The sequence below is a fragment of the Equus asinus genome, chromosome 20 (assembly GCF_041296235.1).
Source record: "Equus asinus isolate D_3611 breed Donkey chromosome 20, EquAss-T2T_v2, whole genome shotgun sequence".
NCBI lineage: Eukaryota > Metazoa > Chordata > Mammalia > Perissodactyla > Equidae > Equus > Equus asinus.
Window position 1 is genome coordinate 49,817,437 of NC_091809.1, and position 22,154 is coordinate 49,839,590.

General features: G+C 48.4%; 1 protein-coding gene across 5 annotated transcripts in view; it reads right to left on the minus strand.

The window, feature by feature from the left end:
- ZBTB16 (zinc finger and BTB domain containing 16) overlaps positions 1 to 22,154 on the minus strand; it is a 183,941-nt gene that overhangs the window by 49,189 nt on the left and 112,598 nt on the right. For all 5 annotated transcript variants that reach the window (XM_014855496.3, XM_044753322.2, XM_070490259.1 and 2 more), the window contains one exon: positions 12,924 to 13,010. In XM_014855496.3, the coding sequence (XP_014710982.3) occupies positions 12,924 to 13,010 (87 nt within the window). The remainder of the gene's footprint in view (positions 1 to 12,923; positions 13,011 to 22,154) is intronic.

Consider the following 22,154-nt stretch of genomic DNA (forward strand, 5'->3'; position numbering starts at 1 on the left):
TAACACAATGTCCACACCTGGACGGACACAATTGCAGTCACACCTGTCACCCCCACGGGACCAGGGGGCATACACCGCAGAATTTATGGGGGGCAATTTTGGATGCCAAGCTCAATGCCCCACTATTGCTGACATTTAGCTGCCGCCAGAATCTCCCATTCTGCAGAATGGGGGCTCATTCTGATTTATCCCTGGCCTCCAGGTGTGACCTCCATCCTCACTTAGGTGGAATGACAGTCTCTCTTGCTACCCACTTCCTCCGTCAGGCCCTTGGTGAACAGGGATGGCAGCTGTGACCTGGGATCACCGGCATGGGCCCATTCTTCCCAGGTACTGAGTTCTCCACCTGGACTCTATCTTCACTGATGTGTCCTAATGGTGGGAAACTGAGGCAGCTGCCAGTGTAGCTGAGACATTAATGTCCTGAACCTCTCTCAAAATCCATTTACTGACACTTGTTGCCTTTTAAGAAGATCTCCTTCATGGAAAGAATGAGACTCAAAGGCGATATTTTTCTTGTTTATAATGTGACCCTAATTTTTTAAATTACACAAACGGTACATGCCTGTAAATAGTAATAATTATTATATAATCATAAATAAAAATATATAATTATTATTATTATTCAGAAATAGATAAAGCAGGAAGTAAAATCCTCTTAGCCCTGTAATCCTGCTCTCTAAAGATAATCACTGTTAACATGTACAGAGCCTTACAGAATCTCACGGGATGACTTCTGTATGTTATATTAAATGGGATCACACTACACAACCTGTTTTCTCCAACCAGTTTTTATCGTGGACGTCTTTCCATCTCAGGTACCATAACTAACAGATTCCTTACCTTTGGACATTTAGGTTGTTCTCAATGCCCTGTAATTACATATAATGTTGCAATCAGCATCCCTAAGGGAAGCTAAAAAATTGATCTTTGGTACATGAAGGCCAAAGCTGGGGAGGAAACAAATATGGAGGGTTGCTGAGCATCAGCCGCACTGTCCCCAGGGTTGGCACAGCTCTGCAGCACACACCTCCCCAACTTAGACACCTCCAAGGAAAGGTCAAGAGTGTGAAATCAACTCTCATCTCCTGGGTGTTGAACTCAGGAGAGGTTTTCTCTTCTTCCTCCCCACCCCCCACCTCCCTTCGGTACCTCTACTTACCCTGTTCTGTTTTGAATCTCTAAAATAATGTGACAAGTTAATGATGGTACAATTATCTAAATGTTTAACAGACATGTTATCTAAGTGAGTCGGATTGAGATTCCATCCCGCTGACAATAAACATCAATGGTGGAGCAGAAAGCGATAGGCAAATTATAGCAAACCCTGCAATTTCAATGCTATTAAATTTGGAGGAATAACAGCCTTGAGGCCTGTAAACTCTGAATAAAATAGGCCCTTGTGTTTGTCCAACTATTAAATCAAAATGCTACCAACATCCTAGAAAAAACAAGGCAATTTATAGCTTTTCAAGTTTCAGTTACACATTGGTTTTTATTAACTCCTTTCTGTCATCGGCAGCAGTGGTGTCACGAGGGAGCAGGGAGAGCAGACAGAGAAGCAAAGGGTAGGAGCTGGAGAGTGGCGTGGAAGGAGAAAGGAGAAACATGGCAGAACAAGGAATGGGAGCGAGGAGAAGCGAGCGGGAACCAGAGTCGGGGGCTGAGGGGGGTCATCAGGACTCTGCTGTAAGGAGGATGCTGAAAGGGAGAGAGCCACCCTGAACCACAGGAAGACGGGTGCCCAAAAGTCCCATCAGACTCACCACTGGGGCCCCTAAAGTTGAATCCCAGTCCTTCCGCTGAACGAGGCATATTATTTAGGCCTCTCAGCCTGCAGCTCCTCCTCAGCGATAGAGGCAGTGAGCCGGCCTCTCGGCAGTGTTATGACGGCTATATTAGACAACACATAAAAGGCCGCAGCACCAGGCCCAGGCCAAGCTCTGAACAATAGTCCTCAAAGATCAAATTCCATCATTCCCCTCGAATTCCAGAACAGTTTCTAAAAGGCAAGAGATCTTCACCTTTAATCCCTTCTTCAGACACAGTATGCACTTATATTTTTATTGACTAAGCTTCTAAATGAAGTAAAAGAAACACTTGTCCACTGCTGAGGGACAGAAACCGTGGACATCTAAAAATAATCATCGAGAGCAGCCGCCACGTCAGGCGAGTCCTACATCCCAGTCACTCGGCTGAGCACTTCACATGCATTATTTTATTCAGTCCTTAGAATAGCCACATATTATGAATCAGAGTTTACATACGTGAAAACTAAGATGGAGAAAAATGTAGACCATCATTGCAAGATCAGAATCTCAGGCTGTGCTGGGAACCACAGAACCCCCAAAGCAGCCATTTTTCTTGCCCAATTCCCACACCCAACATTTGAGACAGGCAGAGAAACAAAGCAATTTGTCCCATGTCATAAAGCAAGCTTGTGACAGAGCCAGGATAAGAACTCAGTTTTCCTTTCTCCTAATTCATTATTGCTTCCAAATACCAGGCTGCCCCCCCCGTCCCCCCAACGACAACAATGCTCACCATCATTTCTGAATGATGGGAGACTGGAGAAGGCAGGGACCACAGGAGTCCTCCTCACTGCTGCATCCCTATCCCAGGGCCCAGCACAAATGTCTGGCACAAAGCAGACGCTCAAGATGTCTATTGAGTGAATGATCTTCAACCTTTTCTAACCCAAATCTGCGTTCTGTCAGTTTTCCTCCTGTAATCCCACGGCAGCCAAACACCACCAATCCCCTCCAAGCGTGGCCCAAAGCCGCAATGCTTCAGATAGAAACTATTGGGGAGACGGATGGGCAGAGCATAGAGGATTTTTAGGGCAGCGAAATTCTTCTGTAGGATGCAACAACCATGGATACATGTCATTATACATTTGTCCAAACCCACAGAACGTACAACACCTAGAGTGAATCCTAATGGAAACTACAGACTTTGGGTGATCATGGTGTGTCGATGTAGGTTTATCGACTGTAACAACGTACCATTCTGGAGGGGGATGTGGAGAGTGGGGGAGGCCATGCACTAGTGGGGATCTGGGGTATCTGATCACCTCTGTACCTTCCATTCCATGTTGCTGTAAACCTAAAATTGCTCTAAAAAATAAAGTTAATAATTTTGAAAAAGCATTACAGGCCCCTCTAGAAGGTAGCCATAGGGGCCCAGGAGCCACCAGGGTGAACAACGGAGAAAGACGGCTTGTCTGGGCCAGCAGGTGTCAGCTAGGTTGTCCTTCCCCACTCCACAGCTCCAGCGGAGCCGAGAGCCCTTTGCCTGGAAAATAAAACTCTATATTAGGCATCAAACATGCCTTTATAGTAACAGCATGAAACGAGGTCGAGAGTAAGTCTATGCGGGTGCACTGACTGTACGGACAGCAGCACATGACTCTCCCTCCCCAAGTGCCTATGACGTTCCACAGCCGTCTCGAGCTGGAGCTCTCTCATGCTCAGCTCCTTGGCACGCCATGTGAAACGCTATACAAATCACCCCTGATATTTATAAAAGTCGAATGCTATTATGTTTTCAATGGGGAGGTCACACCAAACTGCATGGAGTCCGCGTGTCCACCCGAGGACCCCTCATATCCCACCCTGTGCCCTCCAGCTTGGGAAGGGGTTTGAGGCTCACTCTGCCTTTTTCCCCATGTAACATTTTAGGCAGATTAAGTTATTTCTCCCCATCTGGCCCTTCTCCCTTGTCCCCTCCTCTGGGGCTGGGACCTGGAAGCTGCCCTTGGGAGGAGGAGCCAGCACAGTTGCTGGTTTTCCTACTGCTGTAGGACAGGGGCCAGCCACCCTGACGCGGCTCCTCAGTGCCCAGCACCGCGCCTTGTGCCAGGCCCAGGGCAGGAGAGGGGCAAGGCTGGCAGCCACCCTGGGGGAAGGAATGTTGCTGCTCACCCCTTAACTCCTCTGTCCCGCCCGCGACTCCTGCCACCCCTCCCATGCTCACCGCCACAGAAAGGCCTCCAAACAAGGATTTCATTTTCTACTCTGAAGTTCAGAGCCAGAGACTGTCCCTGAAGCTTTTTCCAAGCATCATTAATACATCAGGAGTGAGAGCAGGGCCAGTGTAAGGAGACAACCAACAACACCAAGCTGGGGATACAGCTCTGCACCTTCAAAGGAGGTGGTCACACAGCTGCAGAATGTGTGTGTGTGTGTGTGTGTGCACGTGCCCTCGCTGCTTCCTCCTTCCAAAGCTACAGCAAGGTGCCTCCTAGCCTCCTTCACACTGAAAAGGAGAGGACAGTGGGCAGGGCTCCCTCCAGCGCCTGCTCCCTGCTACCAGAGGAGAGCAGATCCCACAGCGTGGCTGCCCTTGGCCGCAAGGTGTGTTAGCTGTTTCTGGACCACAGGACCCTCCTGCAGCCGACATGGAAAAGAGGAGACCCAGCATCTCAACATTTGCAGCTGCTTGAGTGGCTTCGTGTGTAGCACAGGAATGTGGAAACTAGCAACTTTTTCTAGGCCAGTAAAAGAAAGTCCTTATTTTGTAGTCAGAGTGGAGAGAACCTTGGACTGGAAGTAAGACCTCGTGGGTCCTAACTCTAGTTTGGTTTGTTTGTTCTTAACTGACCCCCTTTTTCAGATATGGGCTTCTGAGCCCCAGTTTCTAGGCTGTTAAACAGGCAGAGTTGACTCCCTCATCTGCATATGAGGTTTGAGGCCAGGCCCCCGTGGGGAGGGGAGACAGTGTTCAAACATGGGCTCTGGGTGCAGGAGCCCGAGGCACATGTTCTAGGTCCACCCAGGACTGGTCTTCCTTAACCTTTCCAGGGCTCAGTTTTCGCCAGCAAAGAATAGGGAGGAAAAATGTCTATGTTTTAGGACTGTAGTGAGCACTTAATAAAATTATAACTCCAAAGTATCCAATAGAATACAGCTACTGGATATATAATATCCACTAAACATAATATTATACTATCTGTACCCAAGGCAAGTTCACCCAACTTGTTCATTTCCTTCGCAACATTGTAACCTTCAGGAAGACAGGGACCAAGTTCTGTTCACATTTGTTCCTTTGTGGTACTGGGTCCACAAAGCCCCTTGCACATAGTAGGTACTTTAAAACTCAGGGAATACGTGAATGAAGGAATGATGGGATGAACCAGTTGCACAGGCCACTCTAATCTGCAGCAAACCCAAGTCGCTAACCTGGTGGACCTGGTGGGGCAGGTTGGGGGCCAGAGGAGAGAGCTGAATTGCTTTGAGGCAAGTCTAGAGATCTAGTTCAACCTATTGTCCTGGCCCCAGAATTCCTAAACCTAGCAATAACTTCAGCCATCTTGAGTCTGCGTGTTTTCCTCTTTTCCTTACCAGGGCACGAGGCAGGCATAAGGTGGGATGACACAGAAGGTCTTACTTGAAGAAGGCAGGAGATGCAGAACACCCATGTTCTTGATGGCAAAGACACGGGCCACGACACCAGCAGGAGACTCAAGATTCTGAGCCTTCAAGGGCACTAACCAATAGGGCCCCTTCTAAGATGTGGCAGGACATGTTCCTGGTGCTCCTAGAGGTTGGAGCACCTGCTCAGTGCCTATCCTAGCTCTGCAGCTTGTCTGGCCTAGGTTTATACATCATCTGTTTGGATACTAGCAGGGGGTGGTCCCCCTGGGCAGCCTTGGGCATTCCAGGCAACAGGGCCTTAAATAAGATACACCAAATCTGCTCTGTGGGATTGTTCAACATGTGGAATTCATTCTGCCCTCACCTCTCCCAACTGTACTCAGAGGGCTCCAGTCATTGTTAGCTCAGTGGGCACAATGGAAACAGCCTCTTTGCCAGAGGACGAGTGAGGGATCCTGGAAGATCCCACCTCCACCTTAGCAAAGCAGCTGCATGCCGTTCCTATTCCTCCACCACCATTACCCATCAACCCGGCCCTTCCCCTCTCACCTCCCAGTGGGGGAATGGGTGCCCTCTGGGGCGTCTGATGAAGCTCGCGATGATGCAATGATAGTAACCACCACCACCACTTACTGAGAGTTGACTCTGTGCAAGGCCTATGCTGAGTGCTTTATGTGGACTATCCTATTAAATCCTCACAATACTCCTTATATAATAGATGCCATCATTGTCCCTATGTTACCAAGGAGGAAACCAAGGCTTAGAGAAGTTAAGCAACCTGCTTGAAGTGATGGGGCTGGAATTTGAATCTAGACAGTCTGACACCAGATCCCAAGTTCTGAGGGTCACTATGCACTGAATACCCTGAACTTCACATTCTGACTTCAGGCTCCATGGGTCCCCCTCTTCCCTGAAGCCTGCAAGACAAACCTGAGCCACCCCATCAGGGCCCAAATTCGCCTAGTGAGAGCCCTCTAGAGATCATGCGATCCACGCGCCTGCCTTCGGGCAGGTCCATCCTTCACAAGTAGCCATGTGCACACCTGCCTGCCCTGTCCCCCTTGGGCTCTCACAGTCTCTCTGGCCTGGCCCACAAACACCAGCTCCATCTCCCCCATGCTCAGACCACAGGTGGGTGGCTGCTGTGACATCCCCCCATATGGATTAAAAGAGTTGGTTTCTACAGCTCACTCCCAAGGCCTCCTCACTGAGACCTCCTCCTTCCCCGACATGGTATGCTGAAGACTGTCCCAACCCCCTCGCCTTCCGCTCAGCAGCCAAGGTATCTCCCCTGCCCTCTAATTAATGCCACCCGATCTGTCTGTTGCCCCCAGGCCTGTTCAAGTCCAAAATGGGGATGTACAGTGGCTTGAACAACATTATGATTTGTAAAACCCACTCCTAATTAGTTTGACTTTGAATAAAGAGGGTAATTATTTTTAAATTTATTAACTGCTGCCTGGCCGGAGAAGTTTCCAGATCAAATGACATGGAGAAGCTATTTCTGTTCAGTGATGCAGCAATTTATATTACTGATTGGTCATTAAAACCTCTGGCACAAAACCACTTGTGTTTCCTGAGCCAAGATAGTGTCCATGTGTCAAATTTCAAACCCAGAGTATAAATTAAGCCATTAAAGGTATTTATCAGTTTATCTGGACTTAAAGAACTACTTACTAATTTAAGACCTTCCCAATATAGAACCCAAGTGGTGCGCTGGGTGTGCATGTGTGTGCGTGCGTGTGTGTGTTCTCACTTTTTATTTTACTGAACGGTGTAAAAAAACTTCTGATGTGTAAATGAAGCACACGCAGCGCAGGGAGCTGCATAGCTGTTAATTCCTCCCCGCTCTGCAACCCAAACATTTTGGAAGCAGCAGTGTTTTGCAATATGTATTTGTCATAATATAAAAGGTGTAAAGTGCTCTCTGTTTATCTCCTCAAAGTCTTCGCGGTGCCAAAACAGAAAACTGAAGTGTGACAACAAAGCCTGAGCCCAGCCCAACCATCATGTGGCCTCCCAGAACACCAGCTTGAGCCCACCAAGATCTCGAAGGGAGGGAACGAGGAGGGGTCACACATACCAGGATAAAAATCCAGGTTAACTAGGGTCAAACGGGTGAGACGTGAAGATGACATTCATTGGGCTAAAATGGAATTGGGAAACACTTTCTACTAAACTCATTCTTCAGCGTCAAGAATAGCTGTAAAACACCATCACCACCCATTTGAGGCAGTGCCACAGGCTAGCTCTGTTAACTCCCCACATGGCAGCCTTGGGCACGGAATGCCCCAACCCAATCTGTTTCAGGGAATTTGCATCCTATCTCAGGAGGGGGACATGGGCATTGAGAATTTTTAGGGAAATGGGTCGCAGGGATCTAAAAGGCCCCTGCCCAGGACAGGAGCATGAGCTAAATGATCTCTGAGAGGCTCTCCCTAAACCGTTCAGCCATGCACCCACGGACAGCAGTAAGTCAGTGTGCAGGCAGCTGGGGAGTAACAGAAAGAGCACTGAAAGTGAAGGTGGGTCAAGTTCCAGCTCTCCACTTCCTAGTGGGTGACTTCGAGGCCTCCACTTTCTCGTCTGTTAAAAGTGTTTTATAAACTAAGGAATGAGAAATACAAGATGGCATTACCATTATTCTACTCTCCCAGGGTCTCCATTCCTTTTCCTTTCCAGAGCTCTGGCTCCCTGCTCTCCTGTTGACTCTCCTATGAAACCTGCTGCCCCACTGGCTTTTCCCAGGCCCATAACTTGACCACTACTTTCAGCATTCCTTATCGTTAGGCCTCTCCCTTCCTCATGGGTCCCCTTTCTTAGAACAGAGATGCCACCTAGATTTCAAGTTGCGTTCCTTCATTGATTAGTAGAGGAGGCTGAGGATCTATCTGGTTCTACAGGAAACAGCACAATAAGTGATAGATGAGCTCTGCCCTGTGTCAGGAAGAGCCATCCCGTTGCCAAGCCTACGCTGAGGATCAGGCACTGTCACATCTATCCTCCCTGAGCCCAGCCTGCCCCACACTAGGGAGGGTCTGCACGCTCCTCAACGCGGAGGGAGTTGACCCGGAGCTCACACCCAGGTGGCGAGAGAGCCATTCTCAAAGTAGACATCTGGTCTCATCTCTGATTTGGATTCATTTTCTCCATTCCTCTCCCCTTTCAAGAGCTCCATTTACTCAACCTGGAGATAATGCAAAAGCAAGGCTGAATGGCTGGGCCCCAGCACTGCTGAAGGAAGGACGGGACCTTATTCCTTTTGTAGGTGAGGAGACTTGAAGGGCAGAAATGACAAGTAACAAGTCAAGCCCATTCATGTCCTAGGCAGTGGAGCTGGAACCCCATCCTGGGCTTCTGACTCAAAACTCCAGGTTCTTTCCAATTATATTTGAGACAAATATCCTTTTCTGGAAAGTGTTGATCACTTTCGAGTTCTCACTGAGTTAAATCCTAGAAAGGCACTGGTCCTAAGATGCTTCTTGACTTTCAAAGCTGAATCAGGACCCAGACTCTAGAAACAGGTTGGAATGTCATTAATACCATTGAACTGTACACTTAACAATGGCTAAAATGGCAAATTTTATGTTATATATATTTTACCACAATTTTAAAAATTAACAGTGTAATATACCAAAACCCACTGAATTGTATACTTTGAACACATGAATTGTATGGTATACCAATTATATTTCAATAAAGCTATTTAAAAAAAAAAAAGGGACAGGGACCATGTCCATGTTGATCACTACTGTATTCCCAGTGGGTGCCAGGCACACAGAAGGCACTTAATAAGCGTGTGGGGTGTGCCCGTGAACAACCTCCCTGTCTGCTCACCCCGCGGGGACTCAGCCTCTCTGCTGGTCCCAGAGGAGAGGGTAGCTTGTTCCCTGCGCTGCACACTTAATCCGGACCGACAGATTTAAGCTGCTCGGCGAAGCTGGCTCACAGCTCAGTCTCCTCAGCCCCCAGCTGGAATCCTCAGAGTGGGATTCTCGGTTACACGTCCTACTATTGTAGAAAGCGGCTGGGACCCTGGGAGACCTGGGTCCTCCCCTGGCTTTCAAGATAACCAGCTCTGGAACCCTGAGCAAAAACTCACCTAGCCAAGTCATTCTCTCTATAACAGAGCAAGGGAGATGCTGACTGGAATGACAGCTCATCTAGAAAGCTCTCCTCCCACTGCCACAGGCCACGGCAGCACCAATCCAAAGCCCACGACCCCAGCGCTAGGAGGTATGCTCTCCACTCAGGAGAAGCAGGCTTTGTGAGCCGGAAGGACAAGGAACTACTGATGACAATCACTCTAACAGCAGCAGCTCACTGGTCTTCCTTCTTCCTCTCTAGGCCCCGGTGGTAGCTTGGTAGCCGGTCTCCAAAGATGGCTGCCATCCATTCCTCTGTCCCTATATGTGCTTGTCACTCCCCCTTGAGAAGGAGAGTCTAGTCTTCCACCCCTTAAATCTGGGGCTCCCCTGGGATGGCTCTGACCAATAAAATACGGTGGAAGTGATGGTGTATGTTTCCAGCCTAGCTTTTAAGAGGGCTGCAGCATCTGCTTCTGGACTCTGGGAACCCTGAGCTGTCATGTAGGAAGTCCAGCTGCTCCACTGTACAGAGAGGCCAAGGGAGGAGCACGGGGAGTCAGATGTGTGACCGTGGAAGCCATCTTGGACAGCCCAGTCGAGTCTGCAGCCAACTCCAGCCCTAGACACTATCTGATTGCAAACACAGGACAGACCCCAAGTGCAAACCACCCCGCTGAGCCCTGTCACCCCACAGAACTGTCAGAGACACTAACGCTTTGTTGCTTTCATCTACTGCTGGAGCGGTTCATTACACAGCACTTACAACTGAAATGCTCCCTGTGGTCAACTTTCAACACAGGAGCCAGAATAATATTCTAAAAACACAAACCAAGTTGTGTCATTCTCCCATTCAAAACCCTCCAATGGGTTATGTTTTTCCCCTTCTCTATAAATGTTTGCACACAAGGACATGGTGTGATGAGAGGGTAGGAGTGGGGTGTGCGTAGGCGTGTATATGCAGCTTTAATGAGATATAATTCATAGACCACGTAACACACAATTCATGCATTTAATCTACAGTTTAATCGTTTTTAATTTATCCAGAGTTGTGTAACCATCACAACAATCAATTTTAGAATATTTTCGTCACCCCAAAAAGAAACTCCGTACCCATTAGCAGTCACTCTCCATTTTCCCCTAACTCACTCACCTGTGGTACCTACTCATTTACTTTCTGTCTCTATAGACTTGCCTATTCTGGATGTTTCATATAAATGGAATCACACAACACGTGGCCTTTTGTGGCTGGCTTCTTTCAGTAAGCATGTTTTAATGTTTTTAAGGTTCATCCACGTTGTAGAATGTATTAGTACTTCTTTCCTTTTTACAGCCAAATAATATTCCATTGTATGCATATACTCCATTTTGTTTATCCATTGATCAGTGGGGGCGGGGGGGGGGGGCATTAGGCTATCTCTGCTTTTTGGCTATTATGAATAATTCTGCTATGAACATTCATGGGCAATTTTTTGTATAGACGTATGTTTTCATCGCTCTTGGTAGATACCCAGGAGTGGAACTGCTGTGCCATATGGTAACTCTATGTTTAACCTTTTGAGGAACTTCCAGACTGTTTTCCCAAGTGGCTGCACCATTGTACATTCCCACGAGCAGTGTATGAGGGTTCCGATTTCTCCACTCCTCAACAACACTTCTTATCGTCTGTATTTATTATCACAGCCACATCCTAATAGGTGTGAAGGACCGTCTCATTGTGATTTTGATTTGTATTTCTCTGATGGCTAACGTGCTCATTGACTGCGGATTTTTGGAGAAGTGTCTATTCAGATCCTGTGCCCTTTTTAAATTTTGGCTATCTGTATTTTCATTATTGAGTCATAAGAGTCCTTTCTATTTTCGAAGTCCTTTACAAGATGCATGATTTGCAAATATTTTATCCCCCTCCAGTGGACCCTTAGCACATGCAGAATGAAACCTATATTCCTCACTAGGGGTGAGAGACCCACCTGATGTCCGACCTCCTCTCACTCTCCGCACCTCGCTCCCTGCCCCCGGCACACTGCTCTTCAGGCTGTTCCCTGAACTTGTCAAGTTCAACCCAGCCTCAGGGCTTCCGTAAGGGCCTGCTCCCTCTGCCGAGACATTCTTCCCTGAAATCTTTGAGTGGCTCACTCCCTCACTTTAGGACTCTGCTCAGATGTCACCTCAGCAAGGCCTTCCTGCCGTTTTTTATCTAAAATACCAGGTTCTCCCTATCACTCTCTACTCCTCATCATGCTTTATTTTTTCTTATTAGCATTTATCATAAACTGACATTATATTATACATACCTTACATATATCACACATGCATACACATTATACATATTTGCCTAAACTGTCTCCCTATGAGAATCTCAGTTCCACGATGGGCAGGGATGCTGTCTGTCTCCATGTCACTGTACCTTACATGCCCCAACAGCGCCGAGCACATTGCGGGAAATCAATAAATATTTATTAAATTTTAAATACATCTACCACCACATACTGAACGCTTACGATGAGCCAAACGCTCCACAAAGCACTTCAAATAAAATATCTTCTTCAATCCCCACAGCAACCCCAGGCTATGAGGTAGGTACTATTATCACCCCACTTTTCTAACAGACGAGGAAACCCAAATTAAGAAAGTTTAAGCGACTTATCCCTGGTCTCACAAAGAGTAAGTGGCAGAGCCAAGATGACAGCCGGACAGTCTAAGCAGTGTCACCCTTGTCCTCCCGGTTCACTTCAGCAAGTCACCTTCCTTCCTTTGAGCCTCAGTTTCCTTACCTATGACATGGCCTGGCCTGCTACCTTTCAGTTACTGAAAGATTGGCCAGGTGAGATCAGGTAAGGCCCTGAGAACAGAGCCTGGCACACTGTAAGCATCTCCTAAGTGTGGGCTACGCCGGTGATGACGATGCTGCTGCCGATTACAATGAGGAGACGATGCTGATGCTGTGAGATAATGCTTTGAAATCAAATAAAGCCATATCGATGTCAGTTAATATCGTTCAAATACATCCTTGGGTACACATTGCTTTCTTTTAGACAAGGACTGGACTCTCTCAGACTGGGGACCAGCCCACTGTGGCCACACGAGGGTTTCAGAGTTAGTCAGATGGGGTGCGAGAGTTTCCTGAATGTTCGTTCACCAAAGAAAGGGCGTGCTTAGATAACATCACCGACTTTCTAAGGCCTTGACAAGAGCATTTGAGAGGATGTCAGTGTCCCGTTAGAGATCTTGGTCTAAGCCAGGGCAGCTGTTCTCATGGGGCAAAGTCACCCTTGTAAATTCCTGCCCAGCCAGCCCCACAAGCAAGAGTAGCTGAACACGGCAGAACACATCCCCGCTCACAGCTGCACCAGGAAATGACTGGATGTCACGTTTGCTAAAAGAGGGTGCTGCTAAGATACTTCATCCCCATACACTGTCACACCATGGAGGACCCGGAGCATGGGAATCAAACTCAACTCACCGGTATGGGTCTGCCTGTGTGTCTCCAGGGCGTCCTCCTTCGAAAACTGGGCACCGCACTGATCACAGACAAAGGCTTTGGCACCGGCTGAAAGAAAGGGGAGGCAGTTACCACCAATGCGAAATGCCATTAGGAGGGGGTTCTGGGCCAAAATCCTGCAGGTGGATACTGAGGGAGGCATCAGATACCTGTGAAGACCCCAAGGCGGGAATAATCCACAGTCTCAGCAGCCAGCCCAGCCCCTCCTCCAAGTGTGACCACCCACCTACCTGAGCTCCAAACAGCCCATCTAGGGCTCCCCCAGAGAGAAGAGGGAACAAAACCAGAATAACCAAGACAAACAGAGACGGGGTCCAGGTGAGATGTCCCAAGCAGAAGGGGACTCTGGAGGGCTGGCTCCAGGCAAGGGTTGGAAAGGAGTAAATGAGACGATGAAGGGAAATGTGCCCTGTTGCCTAGATTATACTTTACGGAAAGTGGGAATGGTTGACATACTTCTACTCAGATAAACCCCTAACTCAGTGTGTGCAAAACCAAACTCACTGTCTGCCCTAGCCACTGCCTGCATCTGGCTATTTAAAATCCCTGGGGGCCCCCACTGTGTCTTCAGGATAAAGTCCAAGCTCCTCACCATGATTCCCAAAACCCTTCTAGACATGCTTATCTTCCCTGCTTCATCTCTCCACATCCTTGCTCCCTAGTCTCCAGCCCAACGCAGATGCTCTGGTTCCCTGGAGGAGCCAGGCTCTTCCCCATCTCCAGGTCTCTGTGTATCCTTTTGTACCTCCTCTGTCTTTGACATGCTTGCCCCTCTTCCCAGCCTCACAGTATACCAGGCCCTATTCATCATGCACACATCAGCTTCGATACCCCAGCCCCCGTGTCTGGGTGAGGTAGCCCTTCTTTATGCTCCCATAGCACCCTGTATGTTCCAGGTCATACCTCTCCATGCTCTCTTCTAAACGCCGGTGGACCTGGCTCTATCTCCTGCCACACTATAAGCTCCCCAAGGGAGGGAGCATGTCATCTCATGCACAGCTGCATCTGCCTGACACCCGGTGGGATCCCATTACTCTACACATTTGTGGAATAAACAAAATCAGTTCAGTGCAATTCAATTTGATAAACTTTCTTAGAACCATTACTTACAAGGCTCAGCGCCAATGTCAAGATAAACAGGACTTTTGCCCATTTGCTAACAGTCTTCAAGGCTCTAAAATGTCATCTCATCCAGGGGCACCTGTTGCAAGCTTTGGTGATTTTCCTTCAAAATGTCTTCTAGATGCATCTCTTCCATTATATGTGGATCATCACGGCCCCATCCAGGCCCTTGTTGGGTCATGCCCAGAACACTGAAGGCTCAAGGACAGCTGCCACATCACCAGCCACCCTCTCTGATCCACCCAGCAGACGCAGGGTCCTTGAAAGCCACTTGATTCCTCATTTCTTTGCTCACGAAAGTGAAATGGCTCACAATTTGCACTGATGCTAAATTCCTCTACTTGGCTTCAAGGTCTTCCACACCCTGACCCAGTCAGTTGTCTGTCTTCACCAGTCCTCACTGGGCACCACTCGATCCTTCCCGAGTCTCTGTGCCTGAGCAATGCCGGGTCCCATTCCTCTATTTTCAAGACTGGAGTGTGCCTGTACCAAGCACTCTGGCCCCTCACCGCTCTACCTTTCCAACCTGCCACAGCACTTGGTTCCTTTCCACCCACCTTAGCACTTCTTGACCTGAGCCTGTGTTTTAGTCTTGTATTAGGTTCCTAAGAAGCAGAACTAAATATCCCAGTGCCATTTTCAAACCATCTCAGACTTCCTGAGGCTTTACCATATACCAGGTGTGATGCTAAGTGTTCGAGATATATCATTTCATTTGATCCTAACAACAACTTTTAAAAGTACACACTATTATTACTCCCATTTAGCAGATGAGAAAACTCGAGCTCAGAGAGGTGAAGTGTCTTGCCCAATGTCACACAGTAGGTAACAGGACAGGTGGATTCAAACCCAGGCAGCTTGACTTCAGAGCCTTTGCTCTCAATTCCTATACCCTTCAGCCTCCCTAGGGTTCCATCTGCAAAGATGCTTCATGGATAAAAAGGTGGGATCTAGGCTTCCTTCCCCCAAATCAAAAAAAAAAAAATCCAATATACTGCTTTTATAATCAAAGTTTTGATTATATCAAAGTTTTGAAAATCCAAAATTCTATTTGGAAAAATGGTTCCACTACTTTTTTAAAAGTTTTAAAATCTTTGCCTTGGAGTATTAGCACATACTTAAGGAACAGAACTAGAATACAAGTTGTGCCAGTATAGACTTAAACATGGATAAACCGTTCTTGACAGTGAAGGGTATCACGATCCTAGAGTCAGGTCCTATGAGGGCACTGACCTGGTCTGGATTCCTAACGCCCAGCAGGATATACCTTCTGCTAGGGGCTCAGTAAATGTTAGTTGACTGAAGAAATGAGTAATAAAGTGTCCCAGGAGAGATATGAAGTCACTTTTCCTTAAGAGCCTTAAAAGTAAATATCATCATTTGCCTTAGGCAGCTGGAGCTGAATTCGCCTGGAGGCAGGGGGAATACCATGATCATCTCCAGGTGTCCCTACAAGCTACAGGGCGTCCTCGGGCCAAGGACCTGTACGGGGCTTACAGAGCTCTGAAGAAAGAGCCCAGAAACATCATGGAAGGTGGTCACTGTGTGTTCCCACAGGTGGCAGCCAGGACCACTTTCCCTCTGTTTATACTGGAGACACAGCTGGTGCCTCAAAGAGGAGAGAAAGGAGGGTGGGAAGGCCAGGGTGGATGCAGCCACAGCCCCTCACAATGAGAAACTGCCCCCAGTCCCAAATCATTCACCAGCAATGATTTTCTGCGCTTCCGTAAGGGATCTGATTTTAATTACATTTCTTTGGTTCTGTCAGTTCTCACGGCTCCAGAAAGAAGAAAGGGGAAGGGGAGGCCAAGGAGGGGAGCAGGGACTGGAAAGCAGAGGGTGCCCTGTGGGCTGGTGGTCGCCATTGTGCTGGAGCTACCGGTGAGGAACCCGCTGGTGCTGCAGCTTCAAAGGGATGTGGTATGGAGAGTTCTTAGAAAACAGCCGTCGGTGCGGCTATAATAGCGTCTGCTTTAATGGCTGAGAAGCAGAGAGAAAGGAAGGAGGGCAGGGAGGAAACGCAGGCCGGATGTGTGCCATCAGATGAGTTCAGAGGAAGATAAAAACAGATTAGCACACACCATCTAGTCAAGGCTGCTGGCTGTCCCAAGCCTGACCGCCTCTGGGTGCCCTTCAAGTCCTCCGCTCTGCACCCATGCCCTCCCAAAGTCATGAAACTGAGCCGAGTGTGTGAAAGCCCCCCGTCCTCAGTGACTCTGGGTGAGAACCCTCATCACACACAGATACCACAAATGTTGGCTCCCACTGCCGGTCCCCATTCATGAAGCCCCAGGACTGCTCCACCCCCCACATCCCCAGGCAAGATTCCCCCCAACTCCCCAGGGTGAGCCCAACAACAAAGACAGGCAGTTCTAGGACACAGGAGGAGAGCGGAGAGAGGCAGAAACCCCCTCTCCCGAAGAGGCGTGTGCCTTTAAATTGTCTCCGTAATGGCTGGCTCAGAGGCAGAAATATTTGGCAGCCCTGAAATTAAAAGTGATAAATTTCCTCGCCAAGCTTTGATCAATAATAGAGGCCTCATCTGTTAATCAATAAGATAGTCTCTGCCTGTTTACCGTGCATATGCTGTTCGCCGCTGCCTTCAGTATGATGTCAGGTTTGCATTCAAAGCAATTCAAGTGTGTACAAACCACATGGCTATTCTCAAAATGCATTATGGTGACATCATTCAGCCGCTAATACATTTATAAAGCATCAGTGCAAGGGAGTGATGGGGAAGGAGGAAGGTCATGCCAGCTGAACACAATGGGTGCATATGGACATATCGGCATCATTTACCCCCTGCAAAATTTCCTGGGGCTCATCTTGAAGAGGAGAGAATGCCAGGGCACAGCTCAGGGATGGCCACGCCTCCTTAGAGCCTTCCTGCACACAGGGCATGTTTTTGGATGTCCATTAAGTATATGCCAAGAGGTAGATTACAGCAAATGAACAAAAGAGACCAAAAAAAAAAAATCACTGCCCTCAGGGAGCTTCCATTCTAGAGAAGAAAGCACATCTTTAAAAATCAAGTACAGCCACATGTCGCTTAACAATGGGGATACATTCTGAGAAATGCATCATTAGGCAATTTCCTCGTGGTGTGAACACCATGGAGTGCACTTACACAAACCTAGATGGTACAGCCTACTACATACCTAGGGTATACGGTACTGGTGTTATGGGACCATGGTTGTATATGTGGTCCATCGCTGATAGAAATGTCATTACATGGCGCATAACTCTGAAAATAAAACAGGTGGTGGCAATTGATAAAAAGAAATAAATTAAGTGAAGAGGGATAGAGAGTGCTGGTGCTGCTATTTTATATGGGGTGGTCAGGGAAGACCTCCCTGACGAGCTGACATCAGAGGGGAGAATGGAAGAGGTGAAGGAGAGGAAGCCACACCACTGTCTGGGGACACCTGGTCCAGGCAAAGGAAGAGTGGGGAGGCCACCTGGTTGGAATGGAGTCAGTGAGGGGAGAGGGAGAGATGGGGTCAGGTAAGGGGACAGACCACAGGGAGAGAAATTAAACAGCCAAGAGGGAGAAGAGCCAGAAGAAAAAGTAGGCTAGACCCCCCTCTCTCCTCTCTAGCAATTATAGATCGAGTGGACCAAGGGACAGAACAGTGGGATCAGTGAGTGCAGGCCACTCACTGCTGTGGACATCACACCTCAATAAACCTGACTCCCAGTCTGTAAAATGGGGAGACCACGTCTGTCTGCCTCACTTGAGGCTGCTGTGAGGCTCCGAGGAGACCATGGATCTTAAAGAACACAAAACTCCATTAATCATCAAGCGCTCTGTGGCCAGAGGAGCTCACTGAGGATGTTTCTACCTCGGGAGGCAGGCGAGATTCAGGTCAGACAGATCAGAGCTCAAATCCCAGCCAAGCTAGTCACAAGTTATGACCGTCAGCAAGTTCCTAATCTCATGAGTCAGTTGCCTCATCTGCGAAATGGGAAGGACAGTAAGTCCCTCAGAGGGCTGTGACAAGGTGGGGAAAGTGCTCGACCCTCTATCTGGGGGGCAGATGCACAGACCCAGTGAGTAGTACCCATCAGCATGCCCAGTCAGGCTCGGGGTCATGATCCCTTTAAAAAACTCCTTTGTGTAAAGTATGATTGATGTTACTGAAAAGAAATGTACAGTTATTTGGGGGCCATTTATCTCGTGTAAAGTGAGCTTACATTTGTAAAGACATATTTCATTACAAGCACGCACACCCCCACCTCTTGTCCCTCGAATTTAAAGGTGAGTGATGGTCTCGTCGGGGGAGCAGGATCATCTGTCATAGGACCAACATGTCAGTATCGGCAGCTATTCACACCCGGCTCTTAAATCCTCCTGGATGAGCCCCAGGAGCCCCGTTCACGTGTCCTGTGTTGCCGGGTTCTTTTCGGTCTTCCCCAGCTGACGGTAAGCTCCGTGTGAGCAGGGCTGGCGTCTGTCTGTCTTGTCCCCTGCTCCCTCCTCCACGCCCTACTCCAAGCCTGACGTGCAGTTTGTGCTCACTAAACACGTGATAAACAAAGAAACCCTCAGGCAGGTTCCTGGGCGCAGAACCGGCCTGGGAAGCGGGCAGTGGCCATTCTGAGCACTGCCAGGCTGTCCCCTAGGGGGTGGCAGAGTCTTTATTCCACCCAGTCTGGGTTCTCTACTGTTCCTTTTTCGAAACTCAAGGACATGTTCTCTGGCTGGAACTTAGGCAGTTCGTGGGAGAAGAAAGGAAAGGTTAGAAAGTGGGGCTGTCTGCTTCCTCATCTCCCTTTTATCAGCCCTCTGGCTCCCCACCCAGCTGCCCAGGACTCACACACCCGCAGCAAAGAAGCAGCCCCTCCCTCTAACACGCTCAGGAGCCTCCAGTCCTAGGAGGCCTCCGATGGCCAGGGTAGACCCTCCACTGGCTAGCAGAGATCTGCTGAGTGACCCCCACTCCCAGCCCAGGAACTGAGTATATCTGAGTCGAGGTTAAAGAGACAGACAGACAGACATCCCTCTCCTGCCAGTCTCCCAGGGATCCTGCAGATGAGGGCTTAAGGATGCCGTAAGTGCTACACTCGGGGAACAGGAGCTGCCTGACCATTCAGAATTTTCCAGACCCCTACTTCTCCCCTTTCCCCTGACTTCCGGACACCTCCAGAAGGTTAGACAGGGGCTGGAGGAAGGAGGAGGGTTGAAAGCAGGTTGAGGTTGGGTGGAAAGAAGGGAGGCAGTGGCCACAGCCTGCATGGAGGCTGGAGCTGGTCTAAGGACTCCTTGTGTGGGAGCTGCCTTCACTCTCTGCTGAGAATCACCCCGACTTGCAGGAAGGAAAGGAGGGACATCCCAGGAAAGCATTTTCAAAACCAGAAAGCTTTCTATAAATGCTCAGCATTCCAACAACAACAGAGCTGAAAAGCACATCAGGCTCCCGCAGCTGCCCTCCCTCACCACCGCCGGCCTCTCCCCTTGGCCTCTCCCTACAGGCCTTCCCGACCAGAAATGGGGCTGGGCGTCCCAAGCATCTAAGAAGGGGAATAGAAGATGCTGGACGCGACCAGCTGGGAGCTCGTGTCTCTCTGAAGTAAATAAGGCAGAAGCCAATGAGAGAAGAAAAAAAAATGCAAAATCCCTCCCTCTCCCACAGCTCTCCCACCCCCACGCTAATAAGGGAGAAAAAAAAAGGAACCACTGAAAAAACACCTAACGTTTGCCAGCATCTAATGTTGAGCAGTGTCCTTTTTCTTTTAATTCCTTGAGATTTTAAAATAAACATCTTGAATGTTCTGATGAGATACGCATGCCTGCTTACATAAGGAAGTACAGAGTGTACCAAAACAGCAGACCCAAAAAAAGCTTAAGCTGTCAGAACAATGAGTACAGACGCGGGGCATTTTACAACGGGCCAGGGTGTACAGTTTTATTTACAGTACCTCTTATCAGACAGAGAACAGTACACTGGCTGCCAATTCCAAAGGCCAGCACTGCGTGTTCTCTCGCTCAAGGAGATGTGCACTCCCCAAGAGGAGCTGGAAGGCGTGCTCTCTCTCCAGCTCTCTCTTGCTCTTTCTCCTTTATCAACAAAACAAAAAGTGATACAGAACCAGCATCTCTGTAAGGTACACAGAGCCATGGGAGAGGGAAAAGGCAACGCAGGTGGGCAGATGTGGGCAGAATGGAAAACCACCAGCGCTATCGATTGGCTCAGGATATGGTTCAAGGGTAGCTCTACCTGACAACGAAGTGGGAGAAAGGTCCTCGGGACCTGGCGTCACTACAGGACGGAAAGGTGAATGAACTAATGATGCAGGGCCCCAAGCAAAGGTAGGATTGAGAAAGCCACCAGGAAAATGTTCCAAGCTGGGCACCAGAGATAGGGGAATGATGGGATTGCAGGCGGCAGGGTTTCAGATCTCTGGAAGTTAATTTCCGATCAATGACTCGGTAGGCGGCTGGGCACCTCACATGTGGATAAATGTCCACTCTGTAGAAGATGAGACCTTGGAACGGGTCAAAGGAAATGCTGAAGCATCCCTGGTCTGAGAGAACATTTCCTAATGAACCTAATGAATAGCATACTACCAGGAGGTTCTGTGGTGTCCTGGTGCCCTCAGCCTTCACAGGGATTCTCTGGTCCTGCTCTCGTGTCCCACAGAGAAAACTGAGGTCCACCTGGCCCCTTATCCATACAACTCAATTCTCAGCCCAGAGAGGCTTGGAAAGCTCCTTTGCTACCACTTTTAGGACCAGAAGGTAACCCAATAGGCTTAGAAACAGCCTACGGCCGGTACAAACAGATCTACTCGACACAGCTGCACAGCAGAGAAATGAAGAACCCTTACTCTGGAATCAAACAAACCCATGTTCAAGTCCTGGGTCCCACCATTTCTAGCTACCACCTGGGCAAGCGAATTATCTTCTCTGGGCCTGTTTCTTCACCTGTAAAATTAGGCACAGAGTATCTACTTCACAGGGCTGAGTGATGACTAATTTAAATGGCTACGTAAAGTCTTTAACACCATGCCTGGCATGCAGTAACTGCTCAAGAAATGTTAGCTGTCGTTAACAATATCATCATCATTATTACTGTTACTTTCTCCCCTAGTGTCAATGTCTGGACCCCACACAGACATCAAATGCATGCAATCAACATCATAACATTTAAAATACTCTTACCACCCCCCCCCCCCAGCCAAAACACAGAGAGAAAAGAAGGGAGGAAAGATGTCCACTCTGGACAAGTCATCAGCAGAGTGGGAAGGGAGTGAAAGATAAAGGAAAGGCAGATGACACCAGCAAATGTGCACCCCAAGAAACCCCTATACAAACCAACAATGTATAGTCAAGAGAGGGTCGGTCACCTTTCCCTGGGAGAAGATCAAAGACATGCCCCCTCTCTGGTCAGCTCCCAACACTCATGGGCCAAGTTTTGACGGCAGTATCATCCTCCTGCTGAGATGAGTGAGAACCTAGTTAAGGTGAGTTACTTTAAATAAAATGCAAGTTGGATGGTAAATTTGTTGAAGTGAAAACAGCAACAACATACAAATCTTCCTGAAGTCTAAGAGTACTGATTTGGGGGTTTGCTTTACCCCTGCCTTTAACCCATTTCTTTCCCCAACAACTTTCATGACTAGCTAATCAAGGTATGGTGATTGATACAATGGCACAAAACCCTCTCTTACTATGGGAATGTCAACCCCTGATATGATGGACTAGACTTCCTTTCAGAAACACCGTGCCAACTTGGAGATGTCCCTGAGGTGGAGTCCTACAGTGCTAGTGGACAGACGTGGCTTTGGGTTTCTTCCCCTCATTGGCGGTATGGTCCTGGCATCAACTTTGTAGCCTCGCTTTCCTCCTTAAAATGGGGTTATTAATCCTTATAGGATAGTTTGAACAAGAACCTATATGAAGTACCTGGCACACAGTAGATGCCCAAATAGTTATTAGGAGTACAGAATAATTTCACTTCATCAAGTTGATGAGCTCCAGGAGGCCGGCCTCTGGCCTGAGCCTTCAGGAACTCTAGCCCCTAACATTCCAGACCCACAGTTCCTTGGGGAAGTGCCCAATGAGTAAGT